General features: G+C 47.6%; 1 protein-coding gene across 1 annotated transcript in view; it reads right to left on the bottom strand.

Moving 5' to 3' along the window:
* The window catches only part of LOC141161317 (kalirin-like), a 621,825-nt gene that overhangs the window by 38,819 nt on the left and 558,373 nt on the right, over positions 1 to 24,633 (bottom strand). Inside the window, exons 40-41 of the mRNA XM_073646130.1 lie at positions 1,662 to 1,721; positions 575 to 602 (exon numbers count right to left, since the gene is read on the bottom strand). Coding sequence (XP_073502231.1) covers positions 575 to 602; positions 1,662 to 1,721 — 88 coding nt within the window. The remainder of the gene's footprint in view (positions 1 to 574; positions 603 to 1,661; positions 1,722 to 24,633) is intronic.

The raw sequence follows: 24,633 nt of genomic DNA, 5'->3' as shown, positions 1-24,633 counted from the left end.
ACAGAGATACATGATAAGATCCTGTCTGCAGCCACCACTAGGGGGAGCTCCCTGTATACAGAGATACATGATAAGATTCTGTCTGCAGCCACCACTAGGGGGAGCTCCCTGTATACAGAGATACATAAGATAAGATTCTGTCTGCAGCCACCACTAGGGGGAGCTCCCTGTATACAGAGATACATGACAAGAATCTGTCTGCAGTCACCACTAGGAGGAGCTCCCTGTATACAGAGATACATGATAAGATCCTGTCTGCAGCCACCACTAGGGGGAGCTCCCTGTATACAGAGATACATGATAAGATCCTGTCTGCAGTCACCACTAGGGGGCGCTCCCTGTATACAGAGATACATGATAAGATTCTGTCTGTAGCCACCACTAGGGGGAGCTCCCTGTATACAGAGATACATGATAAGAATCTGTCTGCAGTCACCATCAGGCCGGTCTGTGATGGGGGCACTGTGGCACTGAGTGATCTAGTGGTTGATCATTTTCTGCATATAGGATTTATGTAATATTGCCAGGGGGATTCAGATGGCCAAAAACTTAAATCTTCATTGTCCTCACTCACCTTCCTGTATGAAGTTTGGATTCATGATCTGGAATAAAAAAATAAGTAAATTTCACTGGATAATGATGAGCTAACTGCCCCACCGAGTGTCTGCGCCCATAACAACCATAGAAAATCTTGTTAGAATAAATATGCAAATGAGGCTGAAGTGCTTTTGGCACATGAAAGCTCTTTCCAAGCCTTCGCTCTCCCCAGCTCCCTTCCCCAGCCAGCATCAGCCTCTATGCGGTTGGGGGCGGTCAGTCAGGCCCAAGAAGGCAGCGCTGGGCGGGCATTAGAGTTGGAGTGACAGAGGCCTGGAAGTGCTTCCACACACTGAAAGCACTTTGGCCTCAATTGCACATAGATACAATTGACGATTTCTCAGTAACGGAGGAACTGAATGGCGATGTAAAACGATTGCTGGATTTGGCTTTGAAAAAGCTACATGTGTGTATATTATGGGAGTGATATTCTGCTGGGTTTTCCTTTAACATACCTGTTACAAAACTGAGGATTTCCACTAAAGAAAGGTGTAAAAACAGCCAAATATTAACTAAAGAGCAGGGCTCCTGCGGGAGCGAGCAGCTTCTCAGCCAGAGACCGTTAAAAGGGGGGCGTGAGGGAGATTCTGGGGTCGTTGTTTATACTTTATATATTTCTGAGCTTTTCAGATTCCCGTGGTTCCTCTGTGCCACAATAACCTGAGAATATGGAAACCATGAAACGATGGAGTCTCCTACAGATCGGACAGCGCCATCATAGATTCCCCCACAGGGATTCCCCCTTGCTGACACGATATTGGGGTTCGGCCATAAGAGGGCCCCCGAAGTCCAGTAATGAACAACCACAATTCGGTGGCCGGGTTATAACCCACATGATCTTTGGGTCATTTCATCTGTGGATGTTTGATGTTAGAAATGTGACATTAACCATTTTTGCGAAGCCCGTAGGTCCACGATGCCCTCTCCAGCTACTGCCCCATCCCCGGCACCCTCCACCCCCCGATGTGGTGTCTCCTGGTTCCCTGCGATGTGAGGGTCACTCAGTATCTTCACCATCTGTACTAATAATCCACATTATGGTGAATGACCCCCGGTTTCCCTACCTCCATACTAGCGCTGGGGTCAAAGTCATCGCACTCGGATTCCTCGGAGCTGTTGTGATCCTGTTCAGCCGGTAGAAGCGAGAAAAAGAGAATAATGAATGGAAATATGAAAATATTCCATAAGAGGAAAACGTGTGAATGCGGCGTCCTCCCATCACCATCCCTGGAGGAAGTCGCAGCCACAGACAAAAATTGACACTTAATTACCAGATTGCTGTTCATATATAGCAATCTGATTGGCTGTATTGACGGAACCACTAACACCTTATATACCGATCCGAAATCTGCTGTCATGTGTGTCAGATGTGACAGACAGTCGCCCTGCAGTTGGTTGCAGAAGATCTCTTTGTTTAACATTACAAACACCTTATTAGCTGTTTCACTCTAGGACCCAGCGGCTACCTCCCTCCTGCTCTAATTGACACCCTTGCCTGGGTGTTTAAATAGTTTCACTTTGCTACAGGGAGGTGCCGGTGATATTCACATGTTTCCTTGTGAAAGCATGGAGCGAGTGCAGACTGCTTTCTTCCTCTCTGGTGCTATGAGGACGTGTGTGTTATCTCTCTGAAATCGGCTCAAGCTAAGTTATCTTTCCCCCATGTCTGTCTACCTTGTTGTCTTTAGTTGTTAGTGGGGATCGACTATTTCTCATTGTCCGGCTTCCTTATCCAGGGCCAAGCGCTAGGGAAATACACAGATAGGTTCCTGTGCGGCGATTGGTGAAGAACCAATATAGGGACGGTAGGCGAGACAGGGTGATATCAGATCAGCCTAGGAGGTCTCCACTCCCCCCTTTCCCTAGAGTCTGGGCTCCCTTCCCCTCTTCCCTTTGTGTTGCACTTAGTCTTTCCCACACCTTGCGTGACACCTGCAAAATTTTTTTAGAAACCTTTGGTCACACCTCCCATAGTGTGGCCGCTCTCTCCTATGGTTGAACCTGCCATAGTGTGACTGCTCTCCCCTGTGGTTGGACCTCCCATAATTTGACCGCTCCCCCCGTTGTCAGACCTCCACAGTGCGCCCGCTCCCTCCCTGTGGTCAGACCTCCCATAGTATGACCACTTGCCCCTGTGATCGGACCACCCATAGTGTGACCGCTCCTCCCTGTGGTAGGACCTCCCATAGTGTGACGGCTCCCCACTGTGGTCAGACCTCTCAGTGTGACCGCTCTCCCGGTGGTTGGACCTCCCATAATTTGACAGCTCCTCTCCGTGGTCAGGCCTCCACAGTGTGGCCGCTCCCGTCCTGTGGTCGGACATCCCATAGTGTGGCCCCTCCCTTCTGTGGTCGGACCTCCCATAGTGTGGCCCCTCCCTTCTGTGGTCGGACCTACCATAGTGTGACGGCTCCCCCCTCTGGTTGGACCTCCCATAATTTCACCGCTCCCCCCCCCATTGTCAGGCCTTTTCAGTGTGGCCGTTCCACCCCGGTGGTCAGACCTCCCATCGTGTGGCCGGTCTCTTTTGTGATCGGACTTACCAGTGTAATCGCTCCCCCCTGTTGTTGGACCTCCCGGAGTGTGTCTGCTCCCCCCTGTGGTTGGACCTCCCATAGTGTGGCGGCTCCCCCGTGGTTGGACCTCACAGAGTATGATTGCTCCTTCCTGTGGTTGGACCTCCCATAATGTAACAGCTCCCCCTTGTGGTCCGACCCCACTCCCCCTTGTGGTCCGACATCCCATAATTTGACCGCTCCCACCTGTGGTCCGACCTCCCATAGTGTAACCGCTGCCCCCTGTGGTCGGACCTCCCATAGTGTGAGTGCTCTCCCCTGTGGTCAGACCTCCCATAGTGTGAGTGCTCTCCCCTGTGGTCGGACCTCCCATAGTGTGAGTGCTCTCCCCTGTGGTCGGACCTCCCAGTGTGACTCCTTCCCCCTGTGGTTAGACCTCCCATATGTGACCGCTCCCTGCTGTGGTCAAATCTCCCATAGTGTGACCACTCCCTCTTCTGGTCGGACCTCCCATAGTGTGACTGCTCTCCCCTGTGGTCGGACCTCCCATAGTATGACCGCTCCCTCTTGTGGTCGGACCTCCCATAGTGTGACCACTTTCACCTGTGGTCGGACCTCCCATAGTGTGACTGCTCTCCCCTGTGGTCGGGCCTCCCATAGTGTGACCGCTCCCCACTGTGGTCGGACCGCCCATAGTCTGACTCCTTCCCCCTGTGGTCGGACCTCCCATATGTGACCGCCCCTTGCAGTGTTCAAATCTCTCATAGAGTGACCGCTCCCTCTTGAGGTCGGACCTGCCGTATGTGACCGCTCCCTCCTGTAGTCGGACCTCCCATAATGCGACAGCTGCCTTTTGTGGTCAGATTTCCAATAGTGTGGCCACTCCTTCCTGTGGTTAAACCTCCCATAGTGTGACCGCTCTCCCCTGTGGTTGGACCTAAAAGTGTGACGGCTCCCCCTGTGGTCGGACCTCCCATAATTTTACCGCTCCCCCCGTGGTCAGGCCTCCAGTGTGGCCACTTCCCTCCTGTGGTCGGACCTCCCATAGCTTTACGGCACCCCCCCGTGGTCAGACCTCTCAGTGTAACCGCTCCCCCGGTGGTTGGACCTCCCATAATTTGACAGCTCCTCTCCGAGGTCAGGCCTCCACAGTGTGGCCGCTCCCCCCCACTGTGGTCAGATCTCCCATAGTGTGACCGCTCCCCTCTGTGATCCGACCTCCCATAGTGTGACTGCTCCCCTCTGTGGTTGGACCTCCCATAATGTGACAGCTCCCCCTGTGGTTGGACCTCCCATAATTTGACCGCTCCCCCCGTGGTCAGGCCTTTGACCGCCCCCCCATGGTCAGGCCTTTGACCGCTCCCCCCGTGGTTGGACCTCCCATAATGTGGCTGCACCCCCTGTGGTTGGAACTCACAGAGTATGACTGCTGCTTCCTGTGGTTGGACCTCCCATAATGTAACCGCTTCCCCTTGTGGTCCGACCCCCACTCCCTTTTGTGGTCCGACATCCCATAATGTGACTGCTCCCACCTATGGTCATACCTCCCATAGTGTAACCGCTCCCCCCTGTAGTCGGACCTCCCATATGTGACCGCTCCCTGCTGTGGTCAAATCTCCCATAGTGTGACCGCTCCCTCTTGTGGTCGGACCTCCCATCGTGTGACCGCTCCCCCCTGTGGTCAGACTCCCATATGTGACCGCTCCCTGCTGTGGTCAAATCTCCCATAGTGAGACCGCTCCCTCTTGTGGTCGGACCTCCCACAGTGAGACCGCTCCCCCCTGTGGTTGGACCTCCCATAGTGTGACCGCTCTCCCCTGTGGTAGGACCTCCCATAGTGTGACCGCTCCCCCCTGTGGTTGGACCTCCCATAGTGTGACCGCTCTCCCCTGTGGTAGGACCTCCCAGTGTGACAGCTCACCCCTGTGGTCGGACCTCCCATGGTCAGACCTCCCATAGTGTGACCGCTCCCCCTTGTGGTCGGACCTCCCATATATGACCGCTCCCTGCTGTGGTCAAATCTCCCAAAGAGTGACCGCTCCCTCTTGTGGTCGGACCTCCCATAGTGTGACCGCTCCCCCCTGTGGTTGGACCTCCCATAGTGTGACCGCTCTCCCCTGTGGTAGGACCTCCCATAGTGTGACCGCTCCCCCCTGTGGTTGGACCTCCCATAGTGTGACCGCTCTCCCCTGTGGTAGGACCTCCCAGTGTGACAGCTCACCCCTGTGGTCGGACCTCCCATGGTCAGACCTCCCATAGTGTGACCGCTCCCCCTTGTGGTCGGACCTCCCATATATGACCGCTCCCTGCTGTGGTCAAATCTCCAAAAGAGTGACCGCTCCCTCTTGTGGTCGGACCTCCCATAGTGTGACCGCTCCCCCCTGTGGTTGGAACTCCCATAGTGTGACCGCTCTCCCCTGTGGTAGGACCTCCCAGTGTGACAGCTCACCCCTGTGGTCGGACCTCCCATGGTCAGACCTCCCATAGTGTGACCGCTCCCCCTTGTGGTCGGACCTCCCATATATGACCGCTCCCTGCTGTGGTCAAATCTCCCAAAGAGTGACAGCTCCCTCTTGAGGTCGGACCTCCCGTATGTGACTGCTCCTTCCTGTGGTTGGACCTCCCATAATGTAACCGCTCCCCCTTGTGGTCCGACCCCCACTCCCTCTTGTGGTCCGACATCCCATAATGTGACCGCTCCCACCTGTGGTCCGACCTTCCATAGTGTGACCGCTCCCCCCTGTAGTCGGACCTCCCATATGTGACCGCTCCCTGCTGTGGTCAAATCTCCCATAGTGTGACCGCTCCCTCTTGAGGTCGGACCTCCCATCGTGACTGCTCCCCCCTGTGGTCAGACCTCCCATAGTGTGACTACTTCCCCCAGTGGTTGGACCTCCCATAATGTGGATGCAATCCCTGTGGTTGGACCTCACAGAGTATGACTGCTCCTTCCTGCAGTTGGACCTCCCATAATGTGACTGCTCCCCCTTGTGGTCCAACCTCCCATAATGTGACCGCTCCTACATGGGGTCCGACCTCCCATAGTGTGACAGCTCCCCCCTTTGGTCGGACCTCCCATAGTGTGACTGCTTCCCCGTGGTCAGACCTCCCATATGTGACCACTCCCTCCGGTGGTCAGATCTCCCATAGTGTGACTGCTCCCTCCTGTGGTCGAACCTCCCATATGTGACAGCTCCCTCCTGAAGTCGGATCTCCCATAATGCGACGGCTGCCTCCTGTGGTCAAACCTCCCATAGTGTGACCGCTTGCCCCTGTGGTTGGACCTCTCATAGTGTGACCGCTCCCTCCCCTGTGGTGGGATCTCCCATAATGTGACTGCTCTCTTCTGTGGTGGGACCTCCAATAATATGACTGCCCCCCCTGTGGTCAGTCCTCCCATAGTGTGACCCGCTCCGCCCTGTGGTTGGACCTCCCATAATATGACCGCCGCCCCCTGTAGTCTAACTTCCCATTGTGTGACAGCTCCCTCCTGTGGTCGGACCTCCCGTAGTGTGACCACTCCCTTCTGTAGTCGGACCTTCCATAATGTGACCGTTAACGCCCTGTGGTCGGACCTCCCATAGTGTGATCGCTCCCCCATGTGGTTGTAACTCCCATATTGTGATTGCTCCCCCTGCGGTTGGACTTTCCATAATGTGACTGCTCCCTTTTGTGGTCGGACCTCCCATAGTAAGACAGCTCCCTCATGTGGTTAGGCTTCCCATAGTCTGACCGCTCCCTCCTGTGTTAAGACCTCCCATAGTGTGACCGCCCCCCTCCCCGTGGTTGCACCTTCCAGAGTGTGACCAGTCCCTTCTGTAGTCGGACTTCTCATAATGTGACCAGTCCCCCCTGTTGGACCTCCCATTGTGTGACCGCTTCTCCGTGGTCAGATCTTCCATAATGTGACCACTTCCCCCTGTGGTCGAACCTCCCATAGCGTGACCGCTTCCTCCTGTGGTTGGACCTCCCATAGTATGACTGCTCCCTGCTGTGGTCAGACCTCCCATTGTGTGACCGCTCCCCCCTGTAGTCAGACCTCCCATTGTGTGACCGCTCCCCCCTGTGGTTAAACTTCCCATAGTGTTAGTGCTCCCTCCTGTGGTTGGACCTCCCATTGTGTGACCGCTTCCCCCTGTGGTCGGATCTCCCATAGTGTGACGGCTCCCGCATGTGGTGTGACCACTCCCCCCTGTGGTCAGACCTCCCATTATGTGACCGCTCTGCCCTGTGGTCGGACCTCCCAGAATGTGACCGCTCCCCTGTGTGGTCAGACTTCTCATAATGTGATTACTCCCCCCGTGGTCAGACTTCTCATAATGTGACCGCTCCCCCCTGTAGTCAGACCTCTCAGTGTGACCGCTTCCTCCTGTGGTTGGACGTCCCATAATGTTACTGCTCACTCCTGTGGTCGGAGCTCCCATAATGCGATGGCTCCCGCCTGTGGTCAGACCTCCCATTGTGTGACCACTCTGCCCTGCGGTCGGACCTACCATTGTGTGACCGCTCTGCCCTGCGGTCGGACCTACCATTGTGTGACCGCTCTGCCCTGCGGTCGGACCTACCATATGTGACAGTTTCCACCTCTGGTCGAACCCCCATAGTGTGACCGGTTCCTCCTGTGGTCAGACCTCCTATAACGTCACCACTCCCCAGTCATTGTGCTCTGGGCAGGATGGAAAAGTGAACGACCCCAATCCGAGAAGCAGTCACTGTGTACAACTACCATAGAATTAGTAACCAGCTCTACAGTATATGGCAGCTGCATAAGGGGAATATGTCTTGGAGTTTGTGATCGTGATAATTCAAGAGCGAAGGAACATCCCTATGCAATGTCTCACATATGTCTAATATGCAAAGCTGCAGTCTTACTTCTGCTGACTACTACCATGCTCTACCTTTATATCTTTGATATGACAACCTGTGTTTCAGTCTATTAAGAAAACATGCTTCATCCCATACAGTATTACTTATCCTGTATTATACTTTCAGAGCTGCACTCACTATTCTGCTGGAGCAGTCACTGTGTACATACATTACATTACTGATCCTGAGTTACATCCTGTATTATACCCCAGAGCTGCACTCACTATTCTGCTGGTGCAGTCACTGTGTACATACATTACATTACTGATCCCGAGTTACCTCCTGTATTATACTCCAGAGCTGCACTCACTATACTGCTGGTGCAGTCACTGTGTACATACATTACATTACTGATCCTGAGTTACCTCCTGTATTATACTCCAGAGCTGCACTCACTATTCTGCTGGTGCAGTCACTGTGTACATACATTACATTACTGATCCCGAGTTACCTCCTGTATTATACTCCAGAGCTGCACTCACTATACTGCTGTTTCAGTCACTGTATACATACATTACATTACTGATCCTGAGTTACATCCTGTATTATACCCCAGAGCTGCACTCACTATTCTGCTGGTGCAGTCACTGTGTACATACATTACATTACTGATCCTGAGTTACATCCTGTAATATACTCCAGAGCTGCACTCACTATTCTGCTTGTGCAGTCACTGTGTACATACATTACATTACTGATCCTGAGTTACCTCCTGTATTATACTCCAGAGCTGCACTCACTATTCTGCTGGTGCAGTCACTGTGTACATACATTACATTACTGATCCCGAGTTACCTCCTGTATTATACTCCAGAGCTGCACTCACTATACTGCTGGTGCAGTCACTGTGTACATACATTACATTTCTGATCCTGAGTTACCTCCTGTATTATACTCCAGAGCTGCACTCACTATTCTGCTGGTGCAGTCACTGTGTACCTACATTACATTACTGATCCTGAGTTACATCCTATATTATACTCCAGAGCAGCACTCACTATTCTGCTGGTGCAGTCACTGTGTACATACATTACATTACTGATCCTGAGTTACATCATGTATTATACTCCAGAGCTGCACTCACTATTCTGCTGGTGAGGTCACTGTGTACATACATTACATTACTGATCCTGAGTTACAGCCTGTATTATACTCCAGAGCTGCACTCACTATTCTGCTGGTGCAGTCACTGTGTACATACATTACATTACTGATCCTGAGTTACATCCTATATTATACTCCAGAGCAGCACTCACTATTCTGCTGGTGCAGTCACTGTGTACATACATTACATTACTGATCCTGAGTTACATCCTGTATTATACTCCAGAGCTGCACTCACTATTCTGCTGCTGCAGTCACTGTGTACATACATTACTGATCCTGAGTTATCCCCTGTATTATACTCCAGAGCGGCACTCACTATTCTGCTGGTGCAGTCACTGTGTACATACATTACATTACTGATCCGGAGTTACATCCTGTATTATCCTCCAGAGCTGCGCTCACTATTCTGCTGGTGCAGTCACTGTGTACATACATTACATTACTGATCCTGTATTATTCTCCAGAGCTGCACTCACTATTCTGCTGGTGCAGTCACTGTGTACATACATTACATTACTGATACGGAGTTACATCCTGTATTATACCCCAGAGCTGCACTCACTATTCTGCTGGTGCAGTCACTGTGTACATACATTACATTACTGATACGGAGTTACATCCTGTATTATACCCCAGAGCTGCACTCACTATTCTGCTGGTGCAGTCACTGTGTACATACATTACATTACTGATCCTGAGTTACCTCCTGTATTATACCCCAGAGCTGCACTCACTATTCTGCTGGTACAGTCACTGTGTACATACATTACATTACTGATCCTGAGTTACATCCTGTATTATACTCCAGAGCTGCACTCACTATTCTGCTGGTGCAGTCACTGTGTACATACATTACATTACTGATCCTGAGTTACCTCCTGTATTATACCCCAGCGCTGCACTCACTATTCTGCTGGTGCAGTCAGTGTGTACATACATTACATTACTGACCCGGAGTTACATCCTGTATTATACTCCAGAGCTGCACTCACTATTCTGCTGGTGCAGTCACTGTGTACATACATTACATTACTGACCCTGAGTTACATCATGTATTATACTCCAGAGCTGCACTCACTATTCTGCTGGTGCAGTCACTGTGTACATACATTACATTACTGATCCTGAGTTACATCCTGTATTATCCTCCAGAGCTGCACTCACTATTCTGCTGGTGCAGTCACTGTGTACATACATTACATTACTGATCCTGTATTATTCTCCAGAGCTGCACTCACTATTCTGCTGGTGCAGTCACTGTGTACATACATTACATTACTGATACGGAGTTACATCCTGTATTATACTCCAGAGCTGCACTCACTATTCTGCTGGTGCAGTCACTGTGTACATACATTACATTACTGATCCTGAGTTACATCCTGTATTATACTCCAGAGCTGCACTCACTATTCTGCTGGTGCAGTCACTGTGTACATACATTACATTACTGATCCTGAGTTACCTCCTGTATTAGACCCCAGAGCTGCACTCACTATTCTGCTGGTGGAGTCACTGTGTACATACATTACATTACTGATCCTGAGTTACATCCTGTATTATACTCCAGAGCTGCACTCACTATTCTGCTGGTGCAGTCACTGTGTACATACATTACATTACTGATCCTGAGTTACCTCCTGTATTATACCCCAGAGCTGCACTCACTATTCTGCTGGTGCAGTCACTGTGTACATACATTACATTACTGATCCTGAGTTACATCCTCTATTATACTCCAGAGCTGCACTCACTATTCTGCTGGTGCAGTCACTGTGTACATACATTACATTACTGACCCTGAGTTACATCCTGTATTATACTCCAGAGCTGCACTCACTATTCTGCTGGTGCAGTCACTGTGTACATACATTACATTACTGATCCTGAGTTACCTCCTGTATTAGACCCCAGAGCTGCACTCACTATTCTGCTGGTGCAGTCACTGTGTACATACATTACATTACTGATCCTGAGTTACATCCTGTATTATACTCCAGAGCTGCACTCACTATTCTGCTGCTGCAGTCACTGTGTACATACATTACTGATCCTGAGTTATCCCCTGTATTATACTCCAGAGCGGCACTCACTATTCTGCTGGTGCAGTCACTGTGTACATACATTACATTACTGATCCTGAGTTACAGCCTGTATTATACTCCAGAGCTGCACTCACTATTCTGCTGGTGCAGTCACTGTGTACATACATTACATTACTGATCCTGAGTTACATCCTATATTATACTCCAGAGCAGCACTCACTATTCTGCTGGTGCAGTCACTGTGTACATACATTACATTACTGATCCTGAGTTACATCCTGTATTATACTCCAGAGCTGCACTCACTATTCTGCTGCTGCAGTCACTGTGTACATACATTACTGATCCTGAGTTATCCCCTGTATTATACTCCAGAGCGGCACTCACTATTCTGCTGGTGCAGTCACTGTGTACATACATTACATTACTGATCCGGAGTTACATCCTGTATTATCCTCCAGAGCTGCGCTCACTATTCTGCTGGTGCAGTCACTGTGTACATACATTACATTACTGATCCTGTATTATTCTCCAGAGCTGCACTCACTATTCTGCTGGTGCAGTCACTGTGTACATACATTACATTACTGATACGGAGTTACATCCTGTATTATACTCCAGAGCTGCACTCACTATTCTGCTGGTGCAGTCACTGTGTACATACATTACATTACTGATCCTGAGTTACATCCTGTATTATACTCCAGAGCTGCACTCACTATTCTGCTGGTGCAGTCACTGTGTACATACATTACATTACTGATCCTGAGTTACCTCCTGTATTAGACCCCAGAGCTGCACTCACTATTCTGCTGGTGCAGTCACTGTGTACATACATTACATTACTGATCCTGAGTTACATCCTGTATTATACTCCAGAGCTGCACTCACTATTCTGCTGGTGCAGTCACTGTGTACATACATTACATTACTGATCCTGAGTTACCTCCTGTATTATACCCCAGAGCTGCACTCACTATTCTGCTGGTGCAGTCACTGTGTACATACATTACATTACTGATCCTGAGTTACATCCTGTATTATACTCCAGAGCTGCACTCACTATTCTGCTGGTGCAGTCACTGTGTACATACATTACATTACTGATCCTGAGTTACCTCCTGTATTATACCCCAGAGCTGCACTCACTATTCTGCTGGTGCAGTCAGTGTGTACATACATTACATTACTGATACGGAGTTACATCCTGTATTATACCCCAGAGCTGCACTCACTATTCTGCTGGTGCAGTCACTGTGTACATACATTACATTACTGATCCTGAGTTACCTCCTGTATTATACCCCAGAGCTGCACTCACTATTCTGCTGGTGCAGTCACTGTGTACATACATTACATTACTGATCCTGAGTTACATCCTGTATTATACTCCAGAGCTGCACTCACTATTCTGCTGGTGCAGTCAGTGTGTACATACATTACATTACTGACCCGGAGTTACATCCTGTATTATACTCCAGAGCTGCACTCACTATTCTGCTGGTGCAGTCACTGTGTACATACATTACATTACTGACCCTGAGTTACATCATGTATTATACTCCAGAGCTGCACTCACTATTCTGCTGGTGCAGTCACTGTGTACATACATTACATTACTGATCCTGAGTTACATCCTGTATTATCCTCCAGAGCTGCACTCACTATTCTGCTGGTGCAGTCACTGTGTACATACATTACATTACTGATCCTGTATTATTCTCCAGAGCTGCACTCACTATTCTGCTGGTGCAGTCACTGTGTACATACATTACATTACTGATACGGAGTTACATCCTGTATTATACTCCAGAGCTGCACTCACTATTCTGCTGGTGCAGTCACTGTGTACATACATTACATTACTGATCCTGAGTTACATCCTGTATTATACTCCAGAGCTGCACTCACTATTCTGCTGGTGCAGTCACTGTGTACATACATTACATTACTGATCCTGAGTTACCTCCTGTATTAGACCCCAGAGCTGCACTCACTATTCTGCTGGTGCAGTCACTGTGTACATACATTACATTACTGATCCTGAGTTACATCCTGTATTATACTCCAGAGCTGCACTCACTATTCTGCTGGTGCAGTCACTGTGTACATACATTACATTACTGATCCTGAGTTACCTCCTGTATTATACCCCAGAGCTGCACTCACTATTCTGCTGGTGCAGTCACTGTGTACATACATTACATTACTGATCCTGAGTTACATCCTGTATTATACTCCAGAGCTGCACTCACTATTCTGCTGGTGCAGTCACTGTGTACATACATTACATTACTGATCCTGAGTTACCTCCTGTATTATACCCCAGAGCTGCACTCACTATTCTGCTGGTGCAGTCACTGTGTACATACATTACATTACTGATCCTGAGTTACATCCTGTATTATACTCCAGAGCTGCACTCACTATTCTGCTGGTGCAGTCACTGTGTACATACATTACATTACTGATCCTGAGTTACCTCCTGTATTATACCCCAGAGCTGCACTCACTATTCTGCTGGTGCAGTCAGTGTGTACATACATTACATTACTGATACGGAGTTACATCCTGTATTATACCCCAGAGCTGCACTCACTATTCTGCTGGTGCAGTCACTGTGTACATACATTACATTACTGATCCTGAGTTACCTCCTGTATTATACCCCAGAGCTGCACTCACTATTCTGCTGGTGCAGTCACTGTGTACATACATTACATTACTGATCCTGAGTTACATCCTGTATTATACTCCAAAGCTGCACTCACTATTCTGCTGGTGCAGTCACTGTGTACATACATTACATTACTGATCCTGAGTTACCTCCTGTATTATACCCCAGAGCTGCACTCACTATTCTGCTGGTGCAGTCAGTGTGTACATACATTACATTACTGATACGGAGTTACATCCTGTATTATACTCCAGAGCTGCACTCACTATTCTGCTGGTGCAGTCACTGTGTACATACATTACATTACTGATCCTGAGTTACCTCCTGTATTATACCCCAGAGCTGCACTCACTATTCTGCTGGTGCAGTCAGTGTGTACATACATTACATTACTGACCCGGAGTTACATCCTGTATTATACTCCAGAGCTGCACTCACTATTCTGCTGGTGCAGTCACTGTGTACATACATTACATTACTGACCCTGAGTTACATCCTGTATTATACTCCAGAGCTGCGCTCACTATTCTGCTGGTGCAGTCACTGTGTACATACATTACATTACTGATACGGAGTTACATCCTGTATTATACTCCAGAGCTGCACTCACTATTCTGCTGGTGCAGTCACTGTGTACATACATTACATTACTGACCCTGAGTTACATCCTGTATTATACTCCAGAGCTGCACTCACTATTCTGCTGGTGGAGTCACTGTGTACATACATTACATTACTGACCCTGAGTTACATCCTGTATTATACTCCAGAGCTGCACTCACTATTCTGCTGGTGCAGTCACTGTGTACATACATTACATTACTGATCCTGTGTTACCTCCTGTATTATACTCCAGAGCTGCACTCACTATTCTGCTGGTGGAGTCACTGTGTACATACATTACATTACTGATCCTGAGTTACATCCTGTATTATACTCCAGAGCAACACTCACTATTCTGCTGGAGCAGTCACTGTGTACATACATTACATTACTGATCCTGAGTTACATCCTGTATTATACTCCAGAGCTGCACTCACTATTCTGCTGGTGCAGTCACTGTGTACATACATTACATTACTGATCCTGAGTTACATCCTGTATTATACTCCAGAGCTGCACTCACCATTCTGCTGGTGCAGTCACTGTGTACATACATTACATTACTGATACTGAGTTACATCCTGTATTATACTCCAGAACTGCACTCACTATTCTGCTGGTCCAGTCACTGTGTACATACATTACATTACTGATCCTGAGTTACATCCTGTATTGTACTCCAGAGCTGCACTCACTATTCTGCTGGTGCAGTCACTGTGTATACACATTACATTACTGATCCTGAGTTACATCCTGTATTATACTCCAGAGCTGCACTCACTATTCTGCTGGTGCAGTCACTGAGTACATACATTACATTACTGATCCTGTGTTTCATCTTGTATTGTGCTCCAGAGCTGCACTCTGATCATGTGACGAGGGTTCATGGAATTGTGCGCCTCTGCTGATAGAAACAGAAGAAACTGGCAGATTTCTGAATACAGCTTTGGATGTGACTGGAGTACGTGTGATGGAACTCTGTATCAGCTTTGGATGTGACTGGAGTACGTGTGGTGGAACTCTGTATCAGCTTTGGATGTGACGAGTAGCTGTGATGGAACTCTGTATCAGCTTTGGATGTGACTGGAGTAGATGTGATGGAACTCTGTATCAGCTTTGGATGTGACTGGAGTAGATGTGATGGAACTCTGTCTCAGCCTTGGATGTGACTGGAGTAGATGTGATGGAACTCTGTCTCAGCCTTGGATGTGACTGGAGTAGGTGTGATGGAACTCTGCATCAGCTTTGGATGTGACTGGAGTAGATGTGATGGAACTCTGCATCAGCTTTGGATGTGACTGGAGTAGATGTGATGGAACTCTGTATCAGCTTTGGATGTGACTGGAGTACGTGTGATGGAACTCTGTATCAGCTTTGGATGTGACTGGAGTACGTGTGATGGAACGCTGTATCAGCTTTGGATGTGACTGGAGTACGTGTGATGGAACTCTGTATCAGCTTTGGATGTGACTGGAGTACGTGTGATGGAACTCTGTATCAGCTTTGGATGTGACTGGAGTACGTGTGATGGAACTCTGTATCAGCTTTGGATGTGACTGGAGTACGTGTGATGGAACTCTGTATCAGCTTTGGATGTGACTGGAGTACGTGTGATGGAACTCTGTATCAGCTTTGGATGTGACTGGAGTAGATGTGATGGAACTCTGTATCAGCTTTGGATGTGACTGGAGTAGATGTGATGGAACTCTGTATCAGCTTTGGATGTGACTGGAGTAGATGTGATGGAACTCTGTATCAGCTTTGGATGTGACTGGAGTAGATGTGATGGAACTCTATCAGCTTTGGATGTGACTGGAGTAGATGTGATGGAACTCTGTCTCAGCCTTGGATGTGACTGGAGTAGATGTGATGGAACTCTGCATCAGCTTTGGATGTGACTGGAGTAGATGTGATGGAACTCTGTATCAGCTTTGGATGTGACTGGAGTAGATGTGATGGAACTCTGTATCAGCTTTGGATGTGACTGGAGTAGATGTGATGGAACTCTGTATCAGCTTTGGATGTGACTGGAGTACGTGTGATGGAACGGTGTATCAGCTTTGGATGTGACTGGAGTAGCTGTGATGGAACGATGTATCAGCTTTGGATGTGACTGGAGTACGTGTGATGGAACTCTGTATCAGCTTTGGATGTGACTGGAGTACGTGTGATGGAACTCTTTATCAGCTTTGGATGTGACTGGAGTAGATGTGATGGAACTCTGCATCAGCTTTGGATGTGACTGGAGTAGATGTGATGGAACTCTGCATCAGCTTTGGATGTGACTGGAGTAGGTGTGATGGAACTCTGCATCAGCTTTGGATGTGACTGGAGTAGATGTGATGGAACTCTGCATCAGCTTTGGATGTGACTGGAGTAGATGTGATGGAACTCTGTATCAGCTTTGGATGTGACTGGAGTACGTGTGATGGAACTCTGTATCAGCTTTGGATGTGACTGGAGTACGTGTGATGGAACGCTGTATCAGCTTTGGATGTGACTGGAGTACGTGTGATGGAACTCTGTATCAGCTTTGGATGTGACTGGAGTACGTGTGATGGAACTCTGTCTCAGCTTTGGATGTGACTGGAGTACGTGTGATGGAACTCTGTCTCAGCTTTGGATGTGACTGGAGTACGTGTGATGGAACTCTGTAGTAGCTTTGGATGTGACTGGAGTAGATGTGATGGAACTCTGTCTCAGCTTTGGATGTGACTGGAGTACGTGTGATGGAACTCTGCATCAGCTTTGGATGTGACTGGAGTACGTGTGATGGAACTCTGTATCAGCTTTGGATGTGACTGGAGTACGTGTGATGGAACTCTGTATCAGCTTTGGATGTGACTGGAGTACGTGTGATGGAACTCTGTATCAGCTTTGGATGTGACTGGAGTACGTGTGATGGAACTCTGTCTCAGCTTTGGATGTGACTGGAGTACGTGTGATGGAACTCTGTCTCAGCTTTGGATGTGACTGGAGTACGTGTGATGGAACTCTGTCTCAGCTTTGGATGTGACTGGAGTACGTGTGATGGAACTCTGTAGTAGCTTTGGATGTGACTGGAGTAGATGTGATGGAACTCTGTCTCAGCTTTGGATGTGACTGGAGTACGTGTGATGGAACTCTGCATCAGCTTTGGATGTGACTGGAGTACGTGTGATGGAACTCTGCATCAGCTTTGGATGTGACTGGAGTACGTGTGATGGAACTCTGCATCAGCTTTGGATGTGACTGGAGTACATGTGATGGAACTCTGTCTCAGCTTTGGATGTGACTGGAGTACGTGTGATGGAACTCTGTATCAGCTTTGGATGTGACTGGAGTACGTGTGATGGAACTCTGTATCAGCTTTGGATGTGACTGGAGTACGTGTGATGGAACTCTGTATCAGCTTTGGATGTGACTGGAGTACATGTGATGGAACTCTGTCTCAGCTTTGGATGTGACTGGAGTACGTGTGATGGAACTCTGTCTCAGCTTTGGATGTGACTGGAGTACGTGTGATGGAACTCTGTCCCAGCTTTGGATGTGACTGGAGTACGTGTGATGGAACTCTGTAGTAGCTTTGGATGTGACTGGAGTAGATGTGATGGAACTCTGTCTCAGCTTTGGATGTGACTGGAGTACGTGTGATGGAACTCTGCATCAGCTTTGGATGTGACTGGAGTACGTGTGATGGAACTCTGTATCAGCTTTGGATGTGACTGGAGTACGTGTGATGGAACTCTGTATCAGCTTTGGATGTGACTGGAGTACGTGTGATGGAACTCTGTAGTAGCTTTGGATGTGACTGGAGTACGTGTGATGGAACTCTGTAGTAGCTTTGGATGTGACTGGAGTACGTGTGATGGAACTCTGTAGTAGCTTTGGATGTGACTGGAGTAGATGTGATGGAACTCTGTCTCAGCTTTGGATGTGACTGGAGTACGTGTGATGGAACTCTGTAGTAGCTTTGGATGTGACTGGAGTACATTCAGTGTCACTTTATTATAACTGTAGCATCTTGCACAGAGGTGTCGGCCTGGACAGCGCTGCAGACGGTCAGTGGAGTACAGACTGCTGATGTGAGTGGCAGAGGGGTCACACATGATGTTGGGGGACGCACATGTACACCTATAACAGGGGGCCGCAGAATCTTCCATATAGATTTGGTGGATTTATCTATACAGCAGACACAATGTTCCCTGTACAGAGCGGTACAAGCCGCAGCCAGAAACAGCAGACCCCTTTATTATGAGATTCACGCCCAGGAGGCGGCGGACGGGTCCCGTGGTGACGTCTGAGCACCGGCGATGGTACCATGCACAGAGAGGAGCGGCCAGAGAGCAATGTCTGCAGAGTACGGGGGTACGCACCTGCTCGGCCCATTCATGCCCCTCGTCACACACTGCGTTTCCCCCCATTTCTAGCTCTCGCCTTATGTATCACTGATACGTGTGGTGATCTGATTTTGGGGGGTTTCGCGGTTTGCATTGCTCTTGCTCTGGCCTCCACTCACAGGACTAGAAGGTTGCTGTGATCATGGTACGGAGACCTTTGATATTTGACTGATGATTTAACCCATTTGGGCTTCTATGCAGCATATTGGCCCAAACCTGGTGAAATGCTTCCCCTGACAAAGCGTCTAGCGAAACGCGTGCTGTGTGCGGTCCGTATCTGGGCTCAGTATCTATATGCGCTTTGCTATTTGCCCCATCAGAGCAGCAGGATGCAGGGGCAGAGCCCCGAAGTCCAGCAATGTATCTCTTACTGGGCTGCATGCTGCAGTTTTGATAAAATCCCTGTTTTTCTGCTGCAGACCTTACAGTTCTCTGAGTGCTGAGCCCTGTATAATCCCGTCCACATCACTGATTCACAGTTCTGGATTCACTGTGCATAGGCAGAAAGCTGTCAATCAGTGGTGGGGGCTCATGAATATGGAGGAGACATGGCCGCAGGTTTACGGGTCCTCTAGTGATAATCTCCTGCTGATAAACTGCAGCAAGCAGCCCAGTAAGTGACACATCGCTGGTATCAGGGTCTCTGCCTCTGCATTATGCTGCTCTCAGATTAGGTGCAGAAGTCTGGTGACACGTTCCCTTTATTTCTTTTTGTACATTTAATTTGGCGAGGCTCGGGCTTTGTGCACTTTATTACGCTGCGTGCCATAAGCCCCCCGTGTTGATACCCTGCCATCTGAGCATCCAGCACTTTATCCTCTCCGTACGGGGGGCAGATGTTTGGGGGGTGGGCTTGCACACTGGACTCGTCTGGCCGCTCATCTCTGTACAATGCCATCATTCAGCACAATATATATTAGATTTGATGTTCAGACGTCACGACTGGACCCTTCTGCTCATAAAACAATGTGTGTCATGGCTTTGTACCGTTCTGTCTATAGCTGCCATCATTGTATTGTACTTTAATACAGACATATTAGTGTCCATTGGAGAAAATCTCCTGGTGCAGAGCTCCACGTCCCCTGCACGGACAGAAACTAAAACAGCTCATCTGCTACTCAAAGCTGCCACTAGGGGGCTCATGTCATACTCGAAGCATAATGATAAAGTATACATTGAGCTCCCCCTAGTGGTGACTGCAGGCAGCATGTTATGTATCTAACTCGGGAGGGGATACGGAGCTCTGACAGATTCATAGACACCGTATGTAACACAAGAGGGAAACTCCGGATGTATGACATAAAAAGGACACGAGAAGAACAGAGGAAAATACAGTTTAACATTTAGTCACCTCTAATTACTACTACACAGATTACATACAAAATTAATCTCCATAAAGAGCAAAGTCATCGTGTATAACATATCCTGTATTATACTCCAGAGCTGCACTCACTATTCTGCTGGTGCAGTCACTGTGTACATACATTACATTACTGATCCTGAGTTACATCCTGTATTATACTCCAGAGCTGCACTCACTATTCTGCTGGTGCAGTCACTGTGTATATACATTACATTACTGATCCTGAGTTACCTCCTGTATTATACTCCAGAGCTGCACTCACTATTCTGCTGGTGCAGTCACTGTGTACATACATTACATTACTGATCCTGAGTTACATCCTGTATTATACTCCAGAGCTGCACTCACTATTCTGCTGGTGCAGTCACTGTGTACATACATTACATTACTGATCCGGAGTTACATCCTGTATTATACTCCAGAGCTGCACTCACTATTCTGCTGGTGCAGTCACTGTGTACATACATTACATTACTGATCCTGAGTTACATCCTGTATTATACCCCAGAGCTGCACTCACTATTCTGCTGGTGCAGTCACTGTGTACATACATTACATTACTGATCCGGAGTTACATCCTGTATTATACTCCAGAGCTGCACTCGGTATTCTGCTGGTGCAGTCACTGAGTATTTACATTACTGATCCTGAGTTACCTCCTGTATTATACTCCAGAGCTGCACTCACTATTCTGCTGGTGCAGTCACTGTGTACATACATTACATTACTGATCCTGAGTTACATCTTGTAATATACTCCAGAGCTGCACTCACTATTCTGCTGGTGCAGTCACTGTGTACATACATTACATTACTGATCCTGAGTTACATCCTGTATTATACTCCAGAGCTGCACTCACTATTCTGCTGGTGCAGTCACTGTGTACATACATTACATTACGGATCCTGAGTTACATCCTGTATTATACTCCAGAGCTGCACTCACTATTCTGCTGGTGCAGTCACTGTGTACATACATTACATTACTGATCCTGAGTTACCTCCTGTATTATACTCCAGAGCTGCACTCACTATTCTGCTGGTGCAGTCACTGTGTACATACATTACATTACTGATCCTGAGTTACATCTTGTAATATACTCCAGAGCTGCACTCACTATTCTGCTGGTGCAGTCACTGTGCACATACATTACATTACTGATCCTGAGTTACCTCCTGTATTATACTCCAGAGCTGCACTCACTATTCTGCTGGTGCACTCACTGTGTACATACATTACATTACTGATCCTGAGTTACATCCTGTATTATACTCCAGAGCTGCACTCACTATTCTGCTGGAGCAGTCACTGTGTACATACATTACATTACTGATCCTGAGTTACATCCTGTATTATACCCCAGAGCTGCACTCACTATTCTGCTGGTGCAGTCACTGTGTACATACATTACATTACTGATCCTGAGTTACATCCTGTATTATTCTCCAGAGCTGCACTCACTATTCTGCTGGTGCAGTCACTGTGTACATACATTACATTACTGATTCTGAGTTACCTCCTGTATTATATTCCAGAGCTGCACTCACTATTCTGCTGGTGCAGTCACTGTGTACATACATTACATTACTGATCCTGAGTTACATCCTGTATTATACTCCAGAGCTGCACTCACTATTCTGCTGGTGCAGTCACTGTGTACATACATTACATTACTGATCCTGAGTTACATCCTGTATTATACTCCAGAGCTGCACTCACTATTCTGCTGGTGCAGTCACTGTGTACATACATTACATTACTGATCCTGAGTTACATCCTGTATTATACTCCAGAGCTGCACTCACTATTCTGCTGGTGCAGTCACTGTGTACATACATTACATTACTGATCCTGAGTTACATCCTGTATTATACTCCAGAGCTGCACTCACTATTCTGCTGGTGCAGTCACTGTGTACATACATTACATTACTGATCCTGAGTTACATCCTGTATTATTCTCCAGAGCTGCACTCACTATTCTGCTTGTGCAGTCACTGTGTACATACATTACATTACTGATCCTGAGTTACCTTCTGTATTATATTCCAGAGCTGCACTCACTATTCTGCTGGTGCAGTCACTGTGTACATACATTACATTACTGATCCTGAGTTACATCCTGTATTATACTCCAGAGCTGCACTCACTATTCTGCTGGTGCAGTCACTGTGTACATACATTACATTACTGATCCTGAGTTACCTCCTGTATTATACTCCAGAGCTGCGCTCACTATTTTGCTGGTGCAGTCACTGTGTACATACATTACATTACTGATCCTGAGTTACATCCTGTATTATACTCCAGAGCTGCACTCACTATTCTGCTGGTGCAGTCACTGTGTACATACATTACATTACTGATCCTGAGTTACATCCTGTATTATACTCCAGAGCTGCACTCACTATTCTGCTGGTGCAGTCACTGTGTACATACATTACATTACTGATGCGGAGTTACATCCTGTATTATACTCCAGAGCTGCACTCACTATTCTGCTGGTACAGTCACTGTGTACATACATTACATTACTGATCCTGAGTTACATCCTGTATTATGCCCCAGAGCTGCACTCACTATACTGCTGGTGCAGTCGCTGTGTACATACATTACATTACTGATCCTGAGTTACATCCTGTATTATACTCCAGAGCTGCACTCACTATTCTGCTGGTGCCGTCACTGTGTACATACATTACATTACTGATCCTGAGTTACCTCCTGCATTATACTCCAGAGCTGCACTCACTATTCTGCTGGTGCAGTCACTGTGTACATACATTACATTACTGATGCTGAGTTACATCCTGTATTATACTCCAGAGCTGCACTCACTATTCTGCTGGTGTAGTCACTGTGTACATACATTACATTACTGATCCTGAGTTACCTCCTGTATTATACTCCAGAGCTGCACTCACTATTCTGCTGGTGCCGTCACTGTGTACATACATTACATTACTGATCCTGAGTTACATCCTGTATTATACTCCAGAGCTGCACTCACTATTCTGCTGGTGCAGTCACTGTGTTCATACATTACTGATCCTGAGTTACATCCTGTATTATACTCCAGAGCTGCACTCACTATTCTGCTGGTGCCGTCACTGTGTACATACATTACATTACTGATCCTGAGTTACCTCCTGTATTATACTCCAGAGCTGCACTCACTATTCTGCTGGTGCAGTCACTGTGTTCATACATTACATTACTGATCCTGAGTTACATCCTGTATTATACTCCAGAGCTGCACTCACTATTCTGAGGGTGCAGTCACTGTGTACATACATTACATTACTGATCCTGAGTTACCTCCTGTATTATACTCCAGAGCTGCACTCACTATTCTGCTGGTGCAGTCACTGTGTACATACATTACATTACTGATCCTGAGTTACATCCTGTATTATACCCCAGAGCTGCACTCACTATTCTACTGGTGCAGTCACTGTGTACATACATTACATTACTGATCCTGAGTTACCTCCTGTATTATACTCCAGAGCTGCACTCACTATTCTGCTGGTGCAGTCACTGTGTTCATACATTACTGATCCTGAGTTACATCCTGTATTATACTCCAGAGCTGCACTCACTATTCTGCTGGTGCCGTCACTGTGTACATACATTACATTACTGATCCTGAGTTACCTCCTGTATTATACTCCAGAGCTGCACTCACTATTCTGCTGGTGCAGTCACTGTGTTCATACATTACATTACTGATCCTGAGTTACATCCTGTATTATACTCCAGAGCTGCACTCACTATTCTGCTGGTGCAGTCACTGTGTACATACATTACATTACTGATCCTGAGTTACCTCCTATATTATACTCCAGAGCTGCACTCACTATTCTGCTGGTGCAGTCACTGTGTACATACATTACATTACTGATCCTGAGTTACCTCCTGTATTATACTACAGAGCTGCACTCACTATTCTGCTAGTGCAGTCACTGTGTACATACATTACATTACTGATCCTGAGTTACATCCTGTATTATACTCCAGAGCTGCACTCACTATTCTGCTGGTGCAGTCACTGTGTACATACATTACATTACTTATCCTGAGTTACATCATGTATTATACTCCAGAGCTGCACTCACTATTCTGCTGGTGCAGTCACTGTGTACATACATTACATTACTGATCCTGAGTTACATCCTGTATTATACTCCAGAGCTGCACTCACTATTCTGCTGGTGCAGTCACTGTGTACATACATTACATTACTGATCCTGAGTTACCTCCTGTATTATACTCCAGAGCTGCACTCACTATTCTGCTGGTGCAGTCACTGTGTACATACATTACATTACTGATCCTGAGTTACATCGTGTATTATACTCCAGAGCTGCACTCACTATTCTGCTGGTGCAGTCACTGTGTACATACATTACATTACTGATCCTGAGTTACATCCTGTATTATACTCCAGAGCTGCACTCACTATTCTGCTGGTGCAGTCA

This window comes from Phyllobates terribilis, unplaced genomic scaffold (genome assembly GCF_046119375.1).
Source record: "Phyllobates terribilis strain yellow unplaced genomic scaffold, ASM4611937v1 Scaffold_9__5_contigs__length_417890890, whole genome shotgun sequence".
Taxonomy (NCBI): domain Eukaryota; kingdom Metazoa; phylum Chordata; class Amphibia; order Anura; family Dendrobatidae; genus Phyllobates; species Phyllobates terribilis.
The sequence above is the reverse complement of the archived record's forward strand: the minus strand, read 5'-3'. Positions and strand labels throughout refer to the sequence as shown.